The sequence below is a fragment of the Tarenaya hassleriana genome, unplaced genomic scaffold, assembly GCF_000463585.1.
Source record: "Tarenaya hassleriana unplaced genomic scaffold, ASM46358v1 Cleome28, whole genome shotgun sequence".
Taxonomy (NCBI): Eukaryota; Viridiplantae; Streptophyta; class Magnoliopsida; order Brassicales; family Cleomaceae; genus Tarenaya; species Tarenaya hassleriana.
Window position 1 is genome coordinate 1,033,411 of NW_010966021.1, and position 19,636 is coordinate 1,053,046.

A 19,636-nucleotide genomic window follows, 5' to 3' on the forward strand; every position below is an offset into this window, starting at 1 on the left:
TTTTATCTTTTTCTTTTCCCTACCAAACTGTTTCTTCACTTCTATGAAAGTATTTATAATCTATTAAATTTCGTATCTAGTTATGATTTTCTTAATTTAAAAAAATCAAAATATATTTCATTTAATAAATAATCCACCATCATATATACCTACATATATAATATTCAATACTTCACGAGTTTTTCTTGACAATTTCAAACATTCGTTTCATTTAAAAAAATGCGATATTGTTAATAAAAACTTCATCATATTTAAATATTCCTTTTGTCGATTCCATTTACGATTAGTGAATATAACCGGATAATGATTTCCATTTACAGGCCGGTTTTACATCTCCGGTTCAAACCGGGATGATGTCCGGATTGAACCTCTCCCTCGCCGAGGTAAGCTTTATCTTTTGATATAGCAGTGTTTTCCTTTTGGTTTTAGAATAATAAATTAAAAGAATATGATTTGGAAATACGATTTACCAAATATGCTTCACAAAATATCCCTCACTAAGATTTTTCTTTCCCAAATGGAATTTAGATAATCACGTATTGGAAATACGGAATAAATTAAAAAACGAAAGAGAGTTTCAAGTTTTGGGGGAATAAATTAAAACTCTGATTTGTTTTGAAAGTTGGCATCTCACTTTTTTTAATTATTAGAATACTCTTTTCAAGAATTCTATTACTGAACTCGTTATATCATTTTATGTTTTTAAGAAAAAATCAAATTATTCGTGGCACGGAAAAGAATATCCAAGCAAAGCACCTCAATTCGAACAATTTATAATATATACATACAATTACGCACGTATTAAATATATATATATATATATATATAGAGAGAGAGAGATGTATGTGTGTGTGCCACTTGATATTATTATAATGATGCGTGTTTGTGCATTTACCTTACCGGAGCCCGATGCATGGTCTAGGTGACGAGTCCACGACTTTTTAACCAATTTCTTGCATCGCAAGTCATTTTAATTTGAGAATTCAAATATTATTTTGCACTAATCTTTTGGTCCACTTAATTCCGTAAACCGAAGTCAATTTTTAGTTATACAAGTATCCCGATTAGTGAAATCGAACCTATAATTTTGTAGTAACTTTGTCGCTTTTCAACCAATGGACTATCTACTAATGGATCAAATATCATTACTGTTTATGATATGTATTTGTTTTCGACCCTATTCTATTTATATCAGGATTTTAAATGTTCTCTAAATTTAAATTTAATATATTTTTAATATAAAATCTATCATTACTATAAATAAAATTTTATAAAAATTGTATTAGACAGATATTCGAGACATTGTATTATTTGTTAATAATTTTTAATTATTTTATTTTTAATTAAACGGCGCAGTTTTCATTCTTCGGATCCGTACTTACTATTGGTGGACTAATAGGAGCATTACTGTCCGGAAAACTCGCCGATCTCTTTGGTCGGAGAGGTGTAAGTAATTACAATCGGGACAATTAATTGTTGAATTAATCATTTTTTTTAATTACATACAAATTTTTGCATTATTTCTAAGACTCCATTTTTCAATTTCCTGAGCAGGGATTATTGTTTTCGAATATATTATGCTTCATTGGTTGGATTACTATCGCATTCTCCAAGGTTTTCCTTCTCTCCCTCGAAAATCTTAATATATTAATTTTGAATTAATGGTAATAAAACATTACCCGTTTATAAAAAACAGTATCCCATTAAATAGTTCATATATATATATATATTTCAATACGCTATAATGATAATAATAATCAGGATGTTTGGTCACTTTGCACTGGAAGACTTTTCACTGGGATTGCAGCTGGTATCGTTTCTTACCTGGTACGTAAATGTGGACAATTAACCAATAAAAATAGTTATAATCGTTTCAATTTCTGTATAGAAAAACAAAAGTTAACATTCCAGATCCATTTTTTCAATTTTTTACATGACTATATTGTAAATTAAACTGGAATCAATAAAAAGGGTTGTTGAATTGGCGTGTAGGCACCTGTATACATAGTGGAAATTGCACCCACAAACATCAGGGGATCATTATGTGCGATTAATACGGTAAAATACACTTTTAGTTATGTTTATTGCAGTCGTTGGTGTCATTAATACCGGACGATTCGATTTTGTAACCAGAATTTAATTTATCTTCTTAAACCGGAAATAACCGATCCTAATTTTTCCGGTGTTGACAGATCATGATGTCTTCCGGTGCCTGCTTCTCGTTCCTCGTTGGCTCCATTATTTCATGGGAATATTTAGCCCTCGCAAGTAAAAATCTATGGATCCCTTTATACTTTAATTTTTTTAGATAACATTAATTTAATTAGAGTTAATTAGTTTAATATTAAATTTCGTGGAAATTTATAAGTGTACGAAATATTGTGGCCGATGTTCTATTCGGTTCATATATTGTAGTTGATTAGAAAGAAATTGTATATCGAATCATATATATTAAAATTGAGATTATAACTGAATGATAAATTTATAAGACCGTTAAATGTTAGTTTTTGTTTTTTATTTAGAAATCAATAGATAATAGTACGATCTTTTAAAAAATTTATTTAATTCTGTGGGATATTGATATAAAAATATTAAATGAGATATTAATAAAATTCTACGTAAATTATTAAATTGTAAGAAAATATATTTTTCAGTAGATTTCCCCATATAAATCTATAAAAGGAGCATTTGTCTTCATTTTCAATACCTTCAATATTTTTTGTTCCAATTTTGGATTTTTATTAATTTATACATATTGTCAGTTGATTTTTTTAATTTAAATTACGCAGGTACGGTTCCATGCATCTTGGAATTAGTTAGTCTAATCTTCACACTTGAATCGCCAAGATGGCTGGTAACTCTTAATTAGCCTCTGGCCCTTATCATTTCATCAACTTCGAAAAAAGGATTTTTATTATTTCATAAAAAAAATATAATAAAACGAATAAATGATAAGAAAAATAAAAGAAATGGTTACAATTTGACATTTTAAACATTTTATTTTTTAGTCCCGAATCGGTCGGATTAAAGAGTCAGAAGCTACGCTTCAAAGACTTCGTGGAAATAAAACTGATATCTTCAAGGAAGCCGCTGAAATCAAAGTAAGTGCAATATCGATTAATAAAAAAAAACACATTTTTAAGATAAATAATCACACTTGATACATAAATTACTGAAATGGGGTTTTCATTTCCTCAGAAATATATGGAGGATGTTCAAGGAACAAAAGAAGATGGATTTTTCGAGTTGTTCAACCGAAGATATTCTCGTGTGATCATTGTAAGTAAAACGCCCGATCGAGGACAAACATTACCATATGAAAAAATATAGACCCGAAAACTATATAAGATGTATGTAAATATAGGTTTTAATACGTTTTCACGACGGAAAAACGCAATCTGTAAATATATAGGTCGGAATCGGATTGTTGGTTCTGCAACAACTCGGCGGCCTAAGTGGCTATATGTTCTACATGAGTTACATTTTCGAGAAATCGGGTACGTATGTTTTCATATATCTTACAACGACGTGGATACATATATATGAGAATCTAAACGACGTTAATGAAAATCTGTTCATATATAGGGTTTTCAAGTAAAGTAGGAGTCATGGCAACGAGCCTCATTCAATCTGTAATGAGCGTCGTCAGTTTATTAGTCATCGATAAATATGGGAGAAGGCCGCTTTTGATGGTTAGAGGATAATCGAAATTTAATTTTGTTAACCATATATTTATAATATAATAACCACTAACAATTTGTTGAATCTTTTGCAGGTTACGACCGTCATGATGGGCATGGGATCAGCACTCACAGGACTATCGTTTCTATTTCAGGTTTTTCCCCATTTATATTCATTCATACATACATATATATATATATGTATGTTTTTTTTTTTGTGTTATGAGCACTCTCTTTTGTTTCATATATAAGCATATGATAAGATAGGGTATAACTATAAATGCAGGGATACGATTTATTTAACAATGTCAGCCCGGGTTTAGCATTTACAGGAGTTCAGGTAATATATATTTTACGTACGTCGGATGCGAATAAAAATTCTGTAACGTCCCAAATCCGATATAACCGAGGCTTTTCTCTGTAATCACAGGTTTTTTTAATGTCGATATCTATTGGAATGGGGGGAATTCCATGGGTTATAATCTCCGAGGTATAATAACTATTTATACTACGAGTTGATATTTCGGATTTCGGTTTAAGATCATATTTTTTTATTTTGGAAAAAAAGATTAACCAAATGGTTTTTACTTCGGATTTTGTTTAGTTCGTACTCGGTTTAAATTCTAGTTTTTTAAAGAAATGTTCGGTTTTCAAAGATTTTCGTTTTTTATTTGGGGTTTTTCAATTATTTTTATAAATTCGACTATTTTTTTTATATATCGGTGACTGTCTAGGTAAGATTCGAACCCGGGATGTGGGAGAACACTTTGTGGTCCCACACTACCGGACCACCACGTTTGGGCTAAAAATTCGACTAGTTTCCACTCAGATGCTATTAATTTGGTTTAAATAAAGTTATATCCAATGGGTTTGTATATGAGATTTTATTCAGAATTGGTTAAATATGATTCAGTTAATTTTTGTAGCCGAAATATGTTTTTTTTTTCTCTCTCGGAGAAAATTAGTATCTTATTAGAAAACATTAAATCTATGATTTGATTTTTTATTTATTAATGCGTAATGGTCGGTTTGGATCTATATGGAATTAAATAAACAGATTATTGGTTATATTTGCGAATGGCAGATGACACCGATAAATATAAAGGGATCTGCGGGGACGCTTTGCAATTTGATAAGTTGGTCGAGCAACTGGTTCGTCTCCTACACCTTCAACTTCTTGTTCCAATGGAGCTCTTCAGGTAAACTCCCACGTGTTTTTTTTTTTTTAAAATTACGCAGTTTCATAATATTTTTATTATAGTTTTGTCAGAATAAATCGAATAGGGATCATAGTTTCCAATCATTTAAAGATTTAATTTTTTTCTTAAAGAAAGGTTTTGGAATACAAATTATAGGATAAAAGTGAGTGAATTGTCCAATTCATTAAATTATCAAATCTCAAATATCCACAAACTAAACAAAAAAGAATGGAATGTATTATTAAGTGTCTTAACTAAATTACCGAACACAATTTTACATAAAATTATGGGATTTATCTCTAATAAAATCTGAACCCGTTTAAATAAATAAAAATCTTCTCAATCAATAAAATAACTATCTGTAAATTCAAAATAGATTCAATTAGTCGATTTCTACGCTTAATATCTAAATTTTAATTCTGTATTAAGAAATTTAGGTATTCAAATCACAAGATCTAATTGTTTTGGGGGGGGGGGTTGAATTGGGTTTATGCCATTATTTAATTTAATTAATTGTATAATTGCATGTATAAGATAATGTTAGAGTTTAATGGTGTTTTTTGGTGTAATAGGTGTGTTTTTCATATATGCAATTATTTCGGGTTTGGGACTTTTATTTGTGGCGAGGATGGTACCGGAGACCCAAGGCCGATCTCTCGAGGAGCTTCAAGCTTCTTTGTCTCGGCAATCCAATCATAAAGAGCCTAGTGGATAAGGCAGTTGAATTAGATTTTATAAATTATTGTAATTAGCAGTCCAATTTATAGTTTCAGTCTAGCTTTGAAAAAAACATTTGCAATGACTTTTGAAATATCTATCTCTAAGGAGAGATCATGCAAAAAATAATTCAGACAAAAAAGTTATGTACTAGTCATTGTGATCCTTTGTTTTGAGGGTATAAAATTAAATAAAATCAATCCGATTATCATATATTCGAATTCTAAGAAATTATATATAATTTGTTAAATTAAATTTATCCAACTCAATTGGAATATGAAATAACAAAACAAAATGAACGAAAAATATTTCTTTAAAAGTATAATCCCATAAAAGACAAAACGTGTAATAAATAAATAAAATTTTAACTAGATAAATAAATATATTAAATGATGAAATCAGTCCAAGCTCTTAAATCTAGTTTTCTACACGACAACAATATCTCAAGATCTTAAAAAAAATATATATATATATTTCAGGCGGTCCACTTCATTGTTTGTTCCAATGAAAACTTCTCATTATTTATTTAAATTTTTTTAAAATGTTTTTAGATAAATTTTAATCTTAGAAATATATAAAGTCCTCAAGACTTCACTCTTTCTTCGCGCGGCATTTCTTTCGCTCATCGTCTACGATTGAACTCTTCTCTCTCGTTCCGAGCTACGTCAATGGAGGAAATCGACGAAACAGAGGACCGATCACAGGTTAATTCGAACGCTTTTTTCTGCTTTTCCTCTCACAACTTCGCCAAAACTCCTATGATCCCTGTTCGGTTCCCGAGAAAGCGATTTGTTCTGGCTTCGGTTGTTTAACTGTTTAATAATGAACTCATGACTCTGTAGGATCTTACTGTGAGAGCCTCCTTCTCAATTTCACCTGAGAATCTCTGTTTGCTTAGGTTTACTGAGGCTTCTGCCCAATTCGAGCACGTATAGTTGCTGGGATTTGAATTATCCGGCTTGCGTTTTTTTTTTTGGCTCAAATTGGATTTGAAGATAGATTTCTTTGTGAAATTCGAAATATGAATGAAAAAGAAAAGTCGAATTAGGGACAATTTCTGATGTGGTGGATGCGGAAATTGAAATTTTTAGAAAGAACCTATATCTTCCGTGAAGTCAGAATCCTTAACAGTTGCAAAGATGTAGCTTTCCATGATTTGATGTGGATCAATTCATTTCAATTTGATGCAGGTTTATATGGCTTGCATTCAACACGGGCGTCGGTTCGTGAATTACTTGTACTTGTTTATGATTATAAGATATAGTAGATTCTGTCTATTTTATTTGCTTTAAAAAGTTTGAAATGGAGAAGAATGTGGAATGTTACAGTCAGTTCTAGAGTTTAATAAAACACATACTTAACCTTTCTTGGGGTCTTATGGAAAAGGTAGCATAGGAGTAAATGCTAATAGCGTTTTGTGGATGTTAATGATATTAAATAGATGTATTAGTTTCTGAGGAACTGTTAGTTGCATCAGTCTCAAAGTTTACAAAATCTTTTTGCGCAGAATCGGAGTATCTTACTACGACTGTAATATCCGCCAGCTTCATTTGCTTGAATTTTGGGAGGATAGTTGCTCAGAGTTTCCCTTGATTGATATTGGTATAAGCTTTTTCAAATTCAAATGAATGCAATCGTTACACAGTTGCTCCCTATTTGCTTTACAAGATTTGTAATGAAATCTGATAACCCAATCCAGTTCCAACAATGCATTTTTCGGACCGAGAAATTGGAACTGCTTGACGTTGCATATTAGAACTCATTAAAGCCCGATTCGCATCATCAAAATCCCCTTCGTTACATGATTTCTTCTTCATATAGATAGATATAGGATCTATGGGGCAATTACTTATAAGTACATTTTGTGCAACAGCCCTTCCTATCTGTCTAACGCGTGAAACACTCCGCCTGGGGAGTACGGTCGATAAAGTACATTACATAGTCCGTTTTAGGGATTGGTGACTTACCCATTCAGTGACTTTGGCATTGGATAGACCATCAAAATCCCCTTCGTTACATGATTTCTTCTTCATATAGATAGATATAGGATCTATGGGGCAATTACTTATAAGTACATTTTGTGCAACAGCCCTTCCTATCTGTCTAACGCGTGAAACACTCCGCCTGGGGAGTACGGTCGATAAAGTACATTACATAGTCCGTTTTAGGGATTGGTGACTTACCCATTCAGTGACTTTGGCATTGGATAGACGTTACCAAAATTGGTACTATCGGATAACGTCCTGCCACATTTGATCTCGGGATTTGATTTTTTGTTTTTTGTTTCTTTTGTTGTGGTTTTATGTCTTTAGTAAAATATCAAGCAAATCCATTGGTCATTTATACAAGCACCAAAAGTGAAGAATCCTTTCTATCAGCTCTACAGCAGAATGGTATGGCGTTATCTATTTTCTTGGGTTTTCAGCTACAAACACTGTTCATGCATTTCATTCCAAGATGTAGATGGAACTTGCGAGACTCCCATGGTGAAGCTTGTTAAGAGCTCAACATTCAGCTACGAGCAAGCTTGGCATAGGTACAGAAATACATTCTGACAAAGATACATTCTACTAGGAAACTATTTACTGCAATTCTAAATCGCTGATTCAAAGTGTAATATCCTTCTCTACACTTTCCCATCCTATGTGAACATGTTGGCAAGCCTTTCAAAGTTATGAGCATTACATCTCCTTACAACACACTATTATATTAGTATTGTATGGTCTAGTGCTGCTATGTCTTTGGATAACAACATTTTAAATGCTGCATTTTCACTTAGTGTCCTGTTGGATGATGTTAAAGTTTCAAGGTTTGTTGTCACTTGTCTGATTACATATTTTCTTGGTACTCTGTAGTCCGTAGTGAGATAAATGACAAATGTTAAGGGATGAGCGTTTGGCAAGTGATTATGCATTAATTTTTCCTTTTCTTATTTCTCTTAATATCTTGTAGACTGGTATATCTTCGAGTAACAGGGATGGATGATGGATTAAACATCAAGGAAAGGATATGTTATGTAAGTTATAGCAAGGAAAATTTTAATTCTGCTATGTGGAATAGCTTTATATAGAACTTTGTCCATGCTGGTTTTGTACGTGGGACTTGCCTTAGCATTATGTGTATTTCTGTACGTGGTTGCACTTAGAGAACTCTCTTGTCACGGTAGTGTGCAGATGGAATCTGATAATAAGTTATAATTTATGTATGTTGTAGTTCTCATATTGGAATCATCTGTTTTTATTCTTGTCATTTACATATTTTCTTAGCCTAGCTTTTTAGTTGAAACCAAGCTTGAGAACTTTGTTGTTGCTCATCCAAATACGAAGGGTATTTGCATTTATTATGACATGGTTCGTTGGTTGTCCTTTTCATGACCTGCAGCTAAGTTCAATGATGGACATGGGAAGTGAAGTTCAAGTTCGGGTTGGTGGGGGTCTTCTTGCAATATTAGAGAATGAAAGGATCATAGAAACCCTGGAACAGAAGGAATCTGGGACTGCATCAATTGCAATTGATTCGATCACGGAAGTATCGTTGTATCCTCGAAGTTTCACTTTTATGTCATTTTACATAATAATGTTGTCTATTGTTTGCTCTTTACGTCTCTGCTATTTTTATGACTCCTTTACCATTAGCAACAGAAACAATTTTCTGAAACTTGACGTGGCTGCTCACGAGGCTTTACAGATATTCCAAATAGATAAACATCCTAGCCATATGGGCATTGGTCGGGCAAAAGAAGGGTAAATGTCATTTTTCAACTGTTGAAAATATGGTTCTTCTTTTGTTCTGCTCCATCTTGTGACATTCAAATGATCTTCACTGCTTTTTTATATGAAGGTTCTCAGTATTTGGGGTGATGAATAAGGTTTGTTTGACTTGTATTGGTTCATTATGGTTGAGGCGGCGTCGTAGATGATTTAACTTAGGTGGCCTATTTTTCAGTGTGCCACGCCAATGGGTAGACGCCTATTAAGGTATATGTTAATGATAAAATGTTACTACCCTGTTGCTACTTGCTAAAGAGACCTTCCTGACTGCTCTTTGTTTACTCTCCTCTATTTCAGAAGCTGGTTTATGAGGCCCATTTTAGATCTTGAACTGTTAGATCATCGTCTCAATGCTGTATCCTTTTCTTTTCTTGATCTTTTGTGGAATAATTTTCTTTAAATGTTAAAACCCAACAATCAAGATTGAAAACCTACGTGTTAAACTTCAAATCTGCTTCCTAAAACCTCATCATCATCAGATTAACTACTTTATGTGTCCTGAATAATGATGGTTTACCACAACCAGTAATTTGTCAGTTACTCAATGTCTTCTGATCAGTGTTCTGAGAGGTTTCCTTTGACTGTATAAGATTTCCTTTTTCATTTCTTCAGAAGAGCTAATGACATCTTTGCGCGAGACACTGAAATCTGTGAAGGACATTACCCATCTGCTCAAGGTATGTATTTTCTGTCTTCATATTCTTCTTGTTTTCATCGTGCATATTTCTTTCAGTCATCAGTACCATGAAGCCAACATAAAACTAGAAACCAACGGCATGGAGAAAGGTTTTCAATGGAACTGTGTGGTCTATATGTAGAAACATAGCTATTTGAATAATTCTGCTAGGACTGAGAACGAGTAAATGTTGCCTATGATCTACCTTGCCAATAATCCAACAGACGACCATTATCTGTTCCGGTGCCATTTGTTGTGAATTAATAATAAGACTATGATTTTGAATTCTGATATTTGTTATGTTCAAACAAGAAATTCAACTCCCCGACGTCCCTCTGTACGAGTAAGGATTGGACAGCTTTCTTGAAGGTAGATTTCCTAATTCCTATTGCCCACAATACTCCATCATTCAGATAATATACATATCAGGTGACTGACCTCTTTGTTGTTGAAGATTTTTTGGTCTATGCTATGTATTTGTTCCTCTTATCTGTTTCTTATCTATGTGTTCTATTTGTTACTCGGCAAAAGTATATAGATCTTTAAATTCTTTTCTTGTCATTGTTCTTTTTTAGTTGGTCTTATTTTGTGCTGAATTCAGTGGTATGATTGTCCAGAGCTATGTGAATTGGACTTAAAACATTCAAAGAAAGCATGTCTTTCTACTATCACAAATTTTCATTTGGGTTGTAATACTGTCTTGCAATCTTAAAGTTATTATATCTGCGAACAAACTTTGTATCTGAAAGTTGCACAAAGGTAGGCTATTCATAAAGCTGGGCCGACGATACTCTTTCCTTTGAATTTTTGGTTAAGCATGTGCATTAAGTGTTTTGGGCTACTATTTATGTTACTATTTAATCTCTGCAGAAAAATCCTCATTCCCTGTAGTGGTAATTTTGTTTGGAGGGATGGGACTTCCAATTTATGTTTTTCTTACTTGGTACATTGCAGAGTATAAGTGCACTCTTGCACGTGAATAAAATATTTGAAGTAGTAGTTTCAGAAACTCTTCGGGAGTATATGAAAAGCTTGCACTTGGACATTGTTGAGAAGGTATCTGATATTCTTTGATCATTGGCTTATGAAACCGTAGGTGTTATCCTTTCAGTTACTGATTTTCGATGTCTTAAGTTCCTCTTGCCATGTTGCAGGCTGGATTATGCATCAGTACAGAGCTAGCTTATGTATATGAACTGGTTAGTCGATATTATCTTTTTTCTCCATTCTATTTAATAGTCGATATTATCTTATTTTTCTTCCATTATATTCTAATCTGAGTACCATACTGCGCTCACAATAGAACAGACTTTAATGCTAGTTGTTCTCTCATGGAGGTCTGTTTACTTTTCGATTTGATTCTGAAAATAAAAACTTAATCGGAAATCTGATCATGTTTTATGATGTTGCATTCATCTGTTCATGTCGTAATCATTGTTCTGAATTTGATGCAACATTGTCTACTGGCTAAAATGTCTTGGCCAAGAAATTCCTCTTAGAAGTCTCAAACCGAAGTTGTTGGCATATTAGGAGTCTTGGACACACCCTCACAAATAACTTCCGTGGGCATTTAAGACAGTTGTCAAGGATATGCAGAACAGTTCTAACTAGAATTTCTGTAACAAGGGCTTTTTCATCCCAGTTGTGCACATTTCCAGGTGATTGGAGTCATTGACATTAGTAGAAGCAAAGAGAAGAGTTATCAAACAATGGTGAAAGAGGGATTCTGTGCTGAGGTAATCGTACAAGTCCCATGGTGGTTTGCTCAACTATGACATTCATACGATACAAAAAGTTCCTTATGAGTAGAATCATTCCTCATGCCTTTAACTTTAAGTTACCTATGAGATGAGACAACATTAGTGGCTTAAATAGCTCAGGCCGTACAACTGATTCCTGAATTTCATTTCTGGGTGAATACAAGACCTATTACAAGTTGTGTAACCGATACGTTTCCTTTTCTTTTTACCAGTTGGATGAGCTCAGGCAAATATATGAGGAGCTGCCAGAGTTCCTTCAGGAGGTTCTTTTGTGAATATTTTCTTCTAATTAGTAAATGAGAATATATATACGCCTCTTTTGGATGATTTCAGTAGCTCGCAGGTTTCGTCAATGGAGTTATCAAAGTTTTCTCATCTGCATAAGGAGAACCTTCCTCCTTGTGTTGTCTATATTCAACAAATCGGTAAGCCTGCATTTTCATTGCTAACTATATCTCATAGTCACGCATTGCCTTCTATCCATAACAGTTGAGCATAGAAGATTTCTCTTGACCAGACTGAAAGTGACATTAGTGATTTTTGCATAAACCTTGATAGATAGTTCAAGTTAGTTTTTGATTCCCTAATGTTGTTCATTCACATATTGATGAGTTCAGTTTCAGAGTCCAGATTCTTTGGGGCATTAAGTCATGGAATTATCACTTCAACTCTATTGTTCATTCTTCTGATGATTGTGGAATAGCCTCTTTATGATGCCAAACATCTTTACCTCATATTTTATAAATATTTCACGATGCACAGGGCAGGAATCTGCTTTCATATATATTTACTGAGTGCTGAAGCTTTCTCGACATTTTAATAACTCAATTTTTTTTTCTTTCGTATGAGTTTATCATTTTCCTACACATAATACATTCTGCAGGTTACCTCATGTGTATCTTTGGAGAAAAACTTGAGGAAACAGAAGTTGAAAGGCTCAATGAATTTGATTTTGCTGTAAGTTTCCTTTGAGCTTTCGAGTAATCTCGAAACCCATTGTTTGAATTCTAAGCATGTATGTGAAGGGGAGTCCTTGTGATTAGTTCTCTGATATGGATGGGGAGACTCAACGATTCTTTTATCATACTCCAAAGACACGAGAGTTGGATAACCTTCTTGGAGATATTTATCACAAAATCCTAGGTATGTTTTTCGTGCTGGTTTGTATTGTTCAGCTGTTATATCAAAAGACCTTATGTTGAGATCCACTTTATGCCTTTGTATTTACTTCTCAAGTATAATGATCATAATCTTTCATTTTCAACAAAATGTTTTGACAGATATGGAAAGGGCGATTACCAGGGACTTGCTATCACACGTCCTTTTGTTTTCAGCACATCTGCTGAAGGCCGTTAACTTTGTCGCAGAACTTGATTGGTAATTCACATTACAAAAGTATCTTTTCTGTGCAGCTGAAAATATTCATCTCCCTTTTCTCTTCCCTCATAAAACAAAATATTACGTTTATTCGTGACTTCAATGACTGTAACTAAATTATTACTTTTTTCCTTGGTTTTCTAGCATTTTATCATTGGCTTTTGTAGCGCATCAAAACAACTATGTGAGACCTACTTTGACAACAGAACCAATGCTTGACATACATAACGGAAGGTAAAGCTTGGGCTACGGTTACCTTTTGTTTTTCCATTGCATCCCTGGGTAAAGTCTTAATGACGAATTGGAGTAATACATATCTATACCTTCATAGGCATGTATTGCAGGAAATGGCTGTTGATACATTTATCCCCAATGACACAAAGATCACTAACGACTGTAAGCTGACTGAAACTGACTGATGATTATGTTCTTTGACTATAGGCTGCATGAAGCTCAACTCATGTGCGGAACGCGATTAGTTCTTGTTACAAAACCTGATCAGAAATTTGTTCTATTGCAGGTAGGATTAATATCATTACCGGTCCCAATTATTCAGGGAAGAGCATCTATATAAAGCAGGTTAAGTTTACTCTTCCAAGGCTTGTCTCTTTGTCTCCGCTGAGATTTTTCATATCATGATTTAACAACTACAAAAACGCATTTCATAGTTGTATTTGCCTTTTTCTAGGTAGCTTTAATTGTTTTCCTTTCCCATATCGGAAGTTTTGTGCCGGCAGAGGTCGCAACAGTCGGTCTAACAGATAGGTAAACAATTCTACTACTGAATTCGAATCAGTTTCTTGTTTACCTTTTGTGACCAAGATCAGTTATACAATAACAGGATATTCTGTGCAATGGGAAGCAGATTTATGACTGCAGAACAATCTACATTTATGATTGATCTCCATCAAGTGGGAATGATGCTTAGGTAATTTTTGTTCTGCTTCCATATAGCTTGATCTCAAGTAACTTTGCTCCTGATAGGAGTCGGTGCTCTGTTTCATTTGTATTTTTTTGTTAGTTGACTCTTCTTTTAAATCGCAGCACTCTAAGTTCACGGGTTTTCAAGAACATGGACATAGAACAGTACTATGCATACTAATTCATACTTGTGGGCTATTTCATCATTTCAATATTGTGTCTGTTTTTAATTAACTTGGGGAATGAGGCGATGTTGTTGTTGTTGTCTGTTGTTAATTCATCAGGCAAGCGACTTCAAGATCTCTGTGTCTCTTGGATGAGTTTGGTAAAGGCACTCTTGCAGAAGGTTCGTGTAGGAGAAATAGCTCTTTGTTATACAAGTAGTTGCATATATTTGTGCAATTTTAACCATTCTTTTATTGAACACAGATGGAATTGGCTTGCTTGGAGGGACAATTAGTCACTTTGCCTCATTTCATGAGCCGCCAAGGGTATGAGGTTCTATGACCACTTCAAATTTTTCTCCGTTGGCTATAATCTTCTTTCCAAACCGCATAATACCAGTTGAGCAGTCATGAAAAGAGTAAATTTTCATGCATGACAGTAGCTCTGTCCACTGGTATTTCATTTCCTGCATTTCCCTGTGAGAAAGGAATGCATGGATGACATCACGGTCATTTTCGGCTTACTTTCAGGTTTTGGTATGCACCCACTTGACTGAACTCTTAAACCCAAGTTTCTTGCCTGTGGTATGTATATTTTTTTTCACTGACTGCCTTTCCATTTCTCAAGTTTCTTCTACTTATCCACCTATGCGATGAAGCAATTTGATGATGTAAAACAATTCATCATTCACAAAACACAGTAACGAGCTGCTCCTGCGACTTGTTATCGAAGTTGGTATCAATGCAGTTCGTCCTGATTTCACTTCTCGTTTTCCTTTGCTCAGTCTGAGAAGATCAAATTCTACACAATGAGTGTTTTGAGGCCAGAGACGGATTCCAGGAGTATTGAGGATATCATTTTTCTTTATCGGTATTTTATCTTGGTGACTTTCTCACCCGGTGTGCGGTGTTTTATCATTGGAAATGTTCTGCTCATGCAAAGCTTTTTGGAATTTATCATTTGCTTAGATATATATAAATATGAATGTATTCTTGCAGGATAGTTCCAGGACACACGCTGCTGAGTTATGGTAAGTGGGTTATCTATTATTCTGGCAGCCTTTACAGCTTAAGGAATCCGTTTCTTCAGTTGTATAATAATGACACCCATCAATTTTGCCTTCTACAGGTCTGCATTGTGCATTACTCGCTGGTACATTATTTCAGAACTCGTGACGGAGAATACAGTTCTAGCACTGCATGCTTCATGAAGGGGAATTCTCATGTTACAACGCAGGTGTACCGGAGGAAGTCGTAAAGAGAGCAGCGGTGGTATTGGACGGGTTGGAGAACAACGAAGGTGTGGATAGGCTAAGTCATGACAACATTTCATCTCAAGATCAATCATACAAGGTCTTCTTCTCACGAACATATCTTTCTCCCATGTCCTAAAAACAAAGATTTTCATAAAGCAACAGTACATTTTTTTTCCCCGGATGGATTTTGCAGGACGCCCTTGACAAGTTGCTTGGGTTCGACATTCTTGGAGGCGACATCAACACCTTCTTTCAGGGTCTGTTTTCTTCGTAATCACGGTAACTTGGCACATGTATGTATATATGTATAAATGTACGTTTTGGCGACTTGAGTTTGTACATTTGAGATCTCGTAAGTTCAAACCATGGTTTTGGACTTTTTCAAAAGTCAAAACCGCTGCATCGTAGTTTCCATTGATTCGCCTCGGTATTTAGAGTGTTCGGGTGTTCAAGAGAAAACCAAGCATATATATATCATAGACTCTATATGGATGAAACGGGAGACCCCACCGCATATAAATTAGTTATGCAACAATGCGTGTCCTTATTCCTTACTCACACCTAACTTCAAACCAAAGCAAGCAATTAACAAGATCTCAACGAAGAAGAAAAAAAAGGGTAAGAATATGTTATAGTATCAGTCGTCGAAAACAAGTGAAGTAGAACCCCTGGCCATGGAAGCCCGATCCTGTAGAATCAGTTGTTGCTCCTCCAAATCAAAGTATCCCTTCTGCTGAACAGATGCCATCTTCAGACATGTTGCATTTGTTAGTATGTACTCCGCCACTTCTTTCTCTAGATATCCTCTGCAATTTTTCCACCGAAAAGTTTCAAGGCTTGACAATAGACATCGAGGGACATGATTTGGTTGTTTCCACCAATCTCTTGGACCTGCGTCGCACCAGTCCTGCAACCAACACGACCATAAGAAAACTTAAGTACAGTTGCATCACATAATCAAACTAGAAAATGATTGAGAGATCAACATACATTCTTGATCTCCAGAACTCGCAGGTTTGGAGAACGTTCGAGCATATATGCAAGTACATCACACCAATCTTTGCCACGTGTGTATAGCTCGAGATGAACAAGCTGATGAAAGACAATGTCCTTCGGAAGTAGCACGCACTGCTTAATTATGATAGAAAATTAAGTAGATAAAACACTACTATAACAAGAAATCACTCAAATAACAAGCCGAGGTTGTCTTTTTTTCTTTGTTGTTTCAATCTCAAATCTATATATACAGTTGTAAAAGGAAGATAGTTTACCTCTACATCTAAGGAAAGACGCCGAACTGACGCAAGAGATCCTAGAAGCTTCGGAGAAGGTACAGCAGCAAAAACTCTAACAATTGCCTCCACCACCTTTGGCATATTCTCGACCACCAAAGAGCCACTGATGTCACGATCTACAATGTTCAAATACTTCAAAGAAGGAGCATTTATCACCAACCCGCCATATATTCCGCATATGTTATGTGTAGATAATCTTTGTAAGCTTGGCACTGCAATAGTGTAAGTTTTCTCCCATTTGAAATACAATTCCACAACTAAATCTTCAAGAACAGGGCAACTTGATAAAAGTGCGTAAAAACACTCGGGATCCAAATTGCACGCTCCTATAAGGCGTATAGTTTTGAGTGACGGGAAACAAGATTGAGGAAGAGCATCCACAAGAACGCATTCTCGGAGTATCAAAGTCTCAAGAGTTCCACAAGTGTAGAGGCTACTCGGCAAGGGAATAATACTTTTCTCATAACCAATTATTTTATAAAGAATGTCGAGCTCACGCACACGGCGCTCAACCGCAATCTCAACCCATCTTCTCAAATGTTTTGCACGAGTAGACCTCGAATCTATGCAAAAACGAAGACTTTGGAGAACTGGAGCCTTATTCGATAGCAAAGACCTGTAAACAAACTCCGTGAACGCTATTTGTTCAGTATCGCCTCTCAAAGAATCATACTCAAGTCTCGGCACCATCGTCCAAAGAGATCGCCATCGTTTAGACAAAACCATAGTAGCGGCGACACCTTTTGTCGGAAGCAAGGAAAGAATCCGCAACAGCAAGTCATCGGGCAACTCACTGATCATGTCCATATTTTAACAATTCCTTCTGTTTCTCAAGGTTTCCGCCACGGATTTCGCTGTCAAAACCAGAAGCCCAAATTCAAATATGAGACCTTTCTTGGATTGGAGCTAGTATGTAAGAAACTATAGAACTAACAAGATGAACTATGAAGAAACCATGAAGTAGGGAGAGAGAAACTTACAGATGAAATTCAAAGACGAGACCTTTGTTGGCAATTACGTCGCTCGTAAGATACTGTGATAGCGGAGTAGGGTTTTTGCCCTTTATATTAATTATAGAATTAATGACTATCAGATTCAAAAGAGCAGCGTGTGTTTCCTTTTTTTTTTTTAATTTCGTTTACTTTTTTATTTTCCTTTCTTAAATTACCTTCAACACTAATATTAAATATTAAATCTAAATCCTAAGATATAAAGATTTAGGTTTCCATTAGAATAGTGCTACCATAAATTAGGAATATTGATAATTCTTTTAATTGCCTTTTCTCTCTCTCTCCTTTTTTTAATTATTCCTAATTTATCGTTAACTCTAAACTCTATATTATGAGCCACTTATTTTAATTTTTAAACTCCAAACCCTAAATCTTAGTCTATTAGGAATTATGAAAGTATAGAGTTTAGTGTTCAGATTAGATTTATATATTTTTATGGATAGGAATTAAGAATTCTAAATACAGTCTATAAACTCTATCTAACCGAAACCTAAATATAAAAATCCAAATCCTAATAATCTGCGGTTTAAAATTCATGATCTAGAGGTTAAAGTAAATAATTTTGTTTAGCGTTTGTTTTAGCATTGAAAAATACGCATTGACCATTTAGAGTTGCTAACTGGTGGTGTAAGTTTCTCTCTCCCTCTCTCATGGTTTCTTCATAGTTCATCTGATTAGTTCTAGCGTTTTTTACAGGCAAGTTCCGACCATGAGAAACAGGTCGGAATGTTATGTTAGAAAAATACTATGAATACAGTGGGAAAGAACAATAAAACAGTGAAATCGAAATAAAGATGAAACAACCCGGATATAATCTTCTAGGCGCGTAGAACACTTTCCTAAAACGTTATTCCCTCCCCTACCGAGCAAAGGAGAAACTCGAGAATACGTTTAGAGATACAAAGAAGATCAGCAACGATTGATTTGCTCCTCAAACGTTGCCCAAAACAGAAAAACTCGAGAAAGAAGATGAACAGTAAAAGATGGAGAAGAAGTAGCAAGTTTCTTCACCAAAAAAGGCTCACAAATCTCTCAAGATCAATTAGATTTCGTATATCCACATTCTCTGATGTTCTTGGCTTTAAAAACACCAGAGACATGATCAAAAGTTGTATCCATTTAGTAGTTTTCATGCGAAAGGCCACATTTGTTCATATTACAGACATTTAACACGGCCCGTGTCGAATCTGACACGGCCGTGTTGCACCTAACACGGTCCGTGTTGCACCTTAACACGGTCCGTGTCAAATGTCTGAGAAAAACAACATTTTCTCAGAGAATTAACACGGCCCGTGTTGAACCTAACACGGTCGTGTTTGTAATTAACACGCCCGTGTTACACTGCCCGTGCAGAATTAACACGCCCGTGTTACATGCCCGTGCAGAATTTCTGCACTTAAATTTCACTACTAAACACAAGTATATACTTTACAAAATACATGTAAATACTTTACCAATTCATACTATATCATTTACGAATATATAACTCTTCCACCATATCCGTAATACATATGAATATGAATCACATGAGAGATTTATTAAATCCATCAATTTACTCTAAAATAAACAACAATCCTCCACCATTTTAGAGTAAATTATCCATGGAAACTGAGCGATAATCCGTCATCCCCACAACTTTGTGCATAAATGAAAGTATCTTTCGATTGAACTTCCACTTAGTGTAACGTACAACAATAAACTCGAATTACATAGGTGTCGAAACGATTGAACCTAGTAATCCTAATTGAGCTACCGAGTACAAAACACACACAAAGTCACTACAAATTTTTCTGCAATCCTTGACACTATAA

At 34.7% G+C, this 19,636-nt stretch overlaps 3 protein-coding genes across 12 annotated transcripts in view; 2 read left to right on the forward strand and 1 right to left on the reverse strand.

Moving 5' to 3' along the window:
- Window positions 1–5,761, forward strand: part of LOC104817862 (putative sugar transporter ERD6-like 13) — a 6,582-nt gene extending 821 nt beyond the window's left edge. Inside the window, exons 2-17 of the mRNA XM_010547214.2 lie at window positions 321–383; window positions 1,357–1,446; window positions 1,555–1,614; window positions 1,762–1,827; window positions 1,993–2,058; window positions 2,193–2,268; window positions 2,790–2,854; window positions 3,009–3,101; window positions 3,199–3,279; window positions 3,413–3,497; window positions 3,586–3,692; window positions 3,776–3,835; window positions 3,967–4,020; window positions 4,111–4,170; window positions 4,765–4,879; window positions 5,452–5,761. Coding sequence (XP_010545516.1) covers window positions 321–383; window positions 1,357–1,446; window positions 1,555–1,614; window positions 1,762–1,827; window positions 1,993–2,058; window positions 2,193–2,268; window positions 2,790–2,854; window positions 3,009–3,101; window positions 3,199–3,279; window positions 3,413–3,497; window positions 3,586–3,692; window positions 3,776–3,835; window positions 3,967–4,020; window positions 4,111–4,170; window positions 4,765–4,879; window positions 5,452–5,594 — 1,284 coding nt within the window. The 3' untranslated portion in view covers window positions 5,595–5,761. The remainder of the gene's footprint in view (window positions 1–320; window positions 384–1,356; window positions 1,447–1,554; window positions 1,615–1,761; window positions 1,828–1,992; window positions 2,059–2,192; window positions 2,269–2,789; window positions 2,855–3,008; window positions 3,102–3,198; window positions 3,280–3,412; window positions 3,498–3,585; window positions 3,693–3,775; window positions 3,836–3,966; window positions 4,021–4,110; window positions 4,171–4,764; window positions 4,880–5,451) is intronic.
- A 452-nt stretch (window positions 5,762–6,213) lies between these two features.
- Window positions 6,214–15,934, forward strand: LOC104817863 (DNA mismatch repair protein MSH5). 10 transcript variants are annotated; one of them, XM_010547215.1, is made up of 34 exons: window positions 6,214–6,300; window positions 6,787–6,833; window positions 7,104–7,198; window positions 7,909–7,989; window positions 8,054–8,132; window positions 8,549–8,612; window positions 8,978–9,132; window positions 9,238–9,339; window positions 9,437–9,464; window positions 9,542–9,573; window positions 9,664–9,721; window positions 9,957–10,043; window positions 10,355–10,411; window positions 10,997–11,098; window positions 11,197–11,241; window positions 11,701–11,778; window positions 12,015–12,065; window positions 12,146–12,227; window positions 12,686–12,759; window positions 12,846–12,945; window positions 13,083–13,179; window positions 13,324–13,413; window positions 13,511–13,575; window positions 13,700–13,758; window positions 13,868–13,944; window positions 14,021–14,107; window positions 14,385–14,446; window positions 14,530–14,591; window positions 14,796–14,849; window positions 15,050–15,148; window positions 15,264–15,295; window positions 15,394–15,413; window positions 15,502–15,617; window positions 15,714–15,934. In XM_010547215.1, exons 1-34 carry the CDS (start codon window positions 6,265–6,267, stop codon window positions 15,792–15,794), a joined length of 2,454 nt encoding a protein of 817 aa, XP_010545517.1. In that variant the 5' UTR covers window positions 6,214–6,264; the 3' UTR covers window positions 15,795–15,934. The 10 variants fall into 10 exon arrangements, with proteins under 10 accessions (XP_010545517.1, XP_010545519.1, XP_010545518.1 ...); XM_010547217.1 differs by having other exon boundaries at window positions 15,050–15,135; window positions 15,394–15,417; XM_010547216.1 differs by having other exon boundaries at window positions 8,060–8,132.
- Window positions 15,935–16,157: 223 nt separating this feature from the next.
- LOC104818123 (F-box/FBD/LRR-repeat protein At4g26340-like) lies at window positions 16,158–17,622 on the reverse strand. The gene is made up of 3 exons (XM_019203004.1): window positions 16,792–17,622; window positions 16,511–16,648; window positions 16,158–16,427 (listed from the first exon to the last, which is right to left on the reverse strand). The coding sequence occupies exons 1-3, from the start codon at window positions 17,620–17,622 to the stop codon at window positions 16,158–16,160; spliced, it is 1,239 nt and encodes a 412-aa protein (XP_019058549.1).
- Between the last annotated feature and the right edge of the window lie 2,014 nt (window positions 17,623–19,636).

Coding starts and splice junctions, on each gene's coding strand:
- LOC104817863 (XM_010547215.1), top strand. CDS start 6,265: ATGGAGGAAATCGACGAAACAGAGGACCGATCACAG. Junction 12,946..13,082: donor TATTTATCACAAAATCCTAG/GTATGTTTTTCG, acceptor ATGTTTTGACAG/ATATGGAAAGGGCGATTACC. Junction 14,447..14,529: donor TAAAGGCACTCTTGCAGAAG/GTTCGTGTAGGA, acceptor TATTGAACACAG/ATGGAATTGGCTTGCTTGGA.
- LOC104818123 (XM_019203004.1), bottom strand. CDS start 17,622: ATGGACATGATCAGTGAGTTGCCCGATGACTTGCTGTTGCGGATTCTT. Junction 16,649..16,791: donor GTCTTTCCTTAGATGTAGAG/GTAAACTATCTT, acceptor ATAATTAAGCAG/TGCGTGCTACTTCCGAAGGA. Junction 16,428..16,510: donor GAGTTCTGGAGATCAAGAAT/GTATGTTGATCT, acceptor TGTTGGTTGCAG/GACTGGTGCGACGCAGGTCC.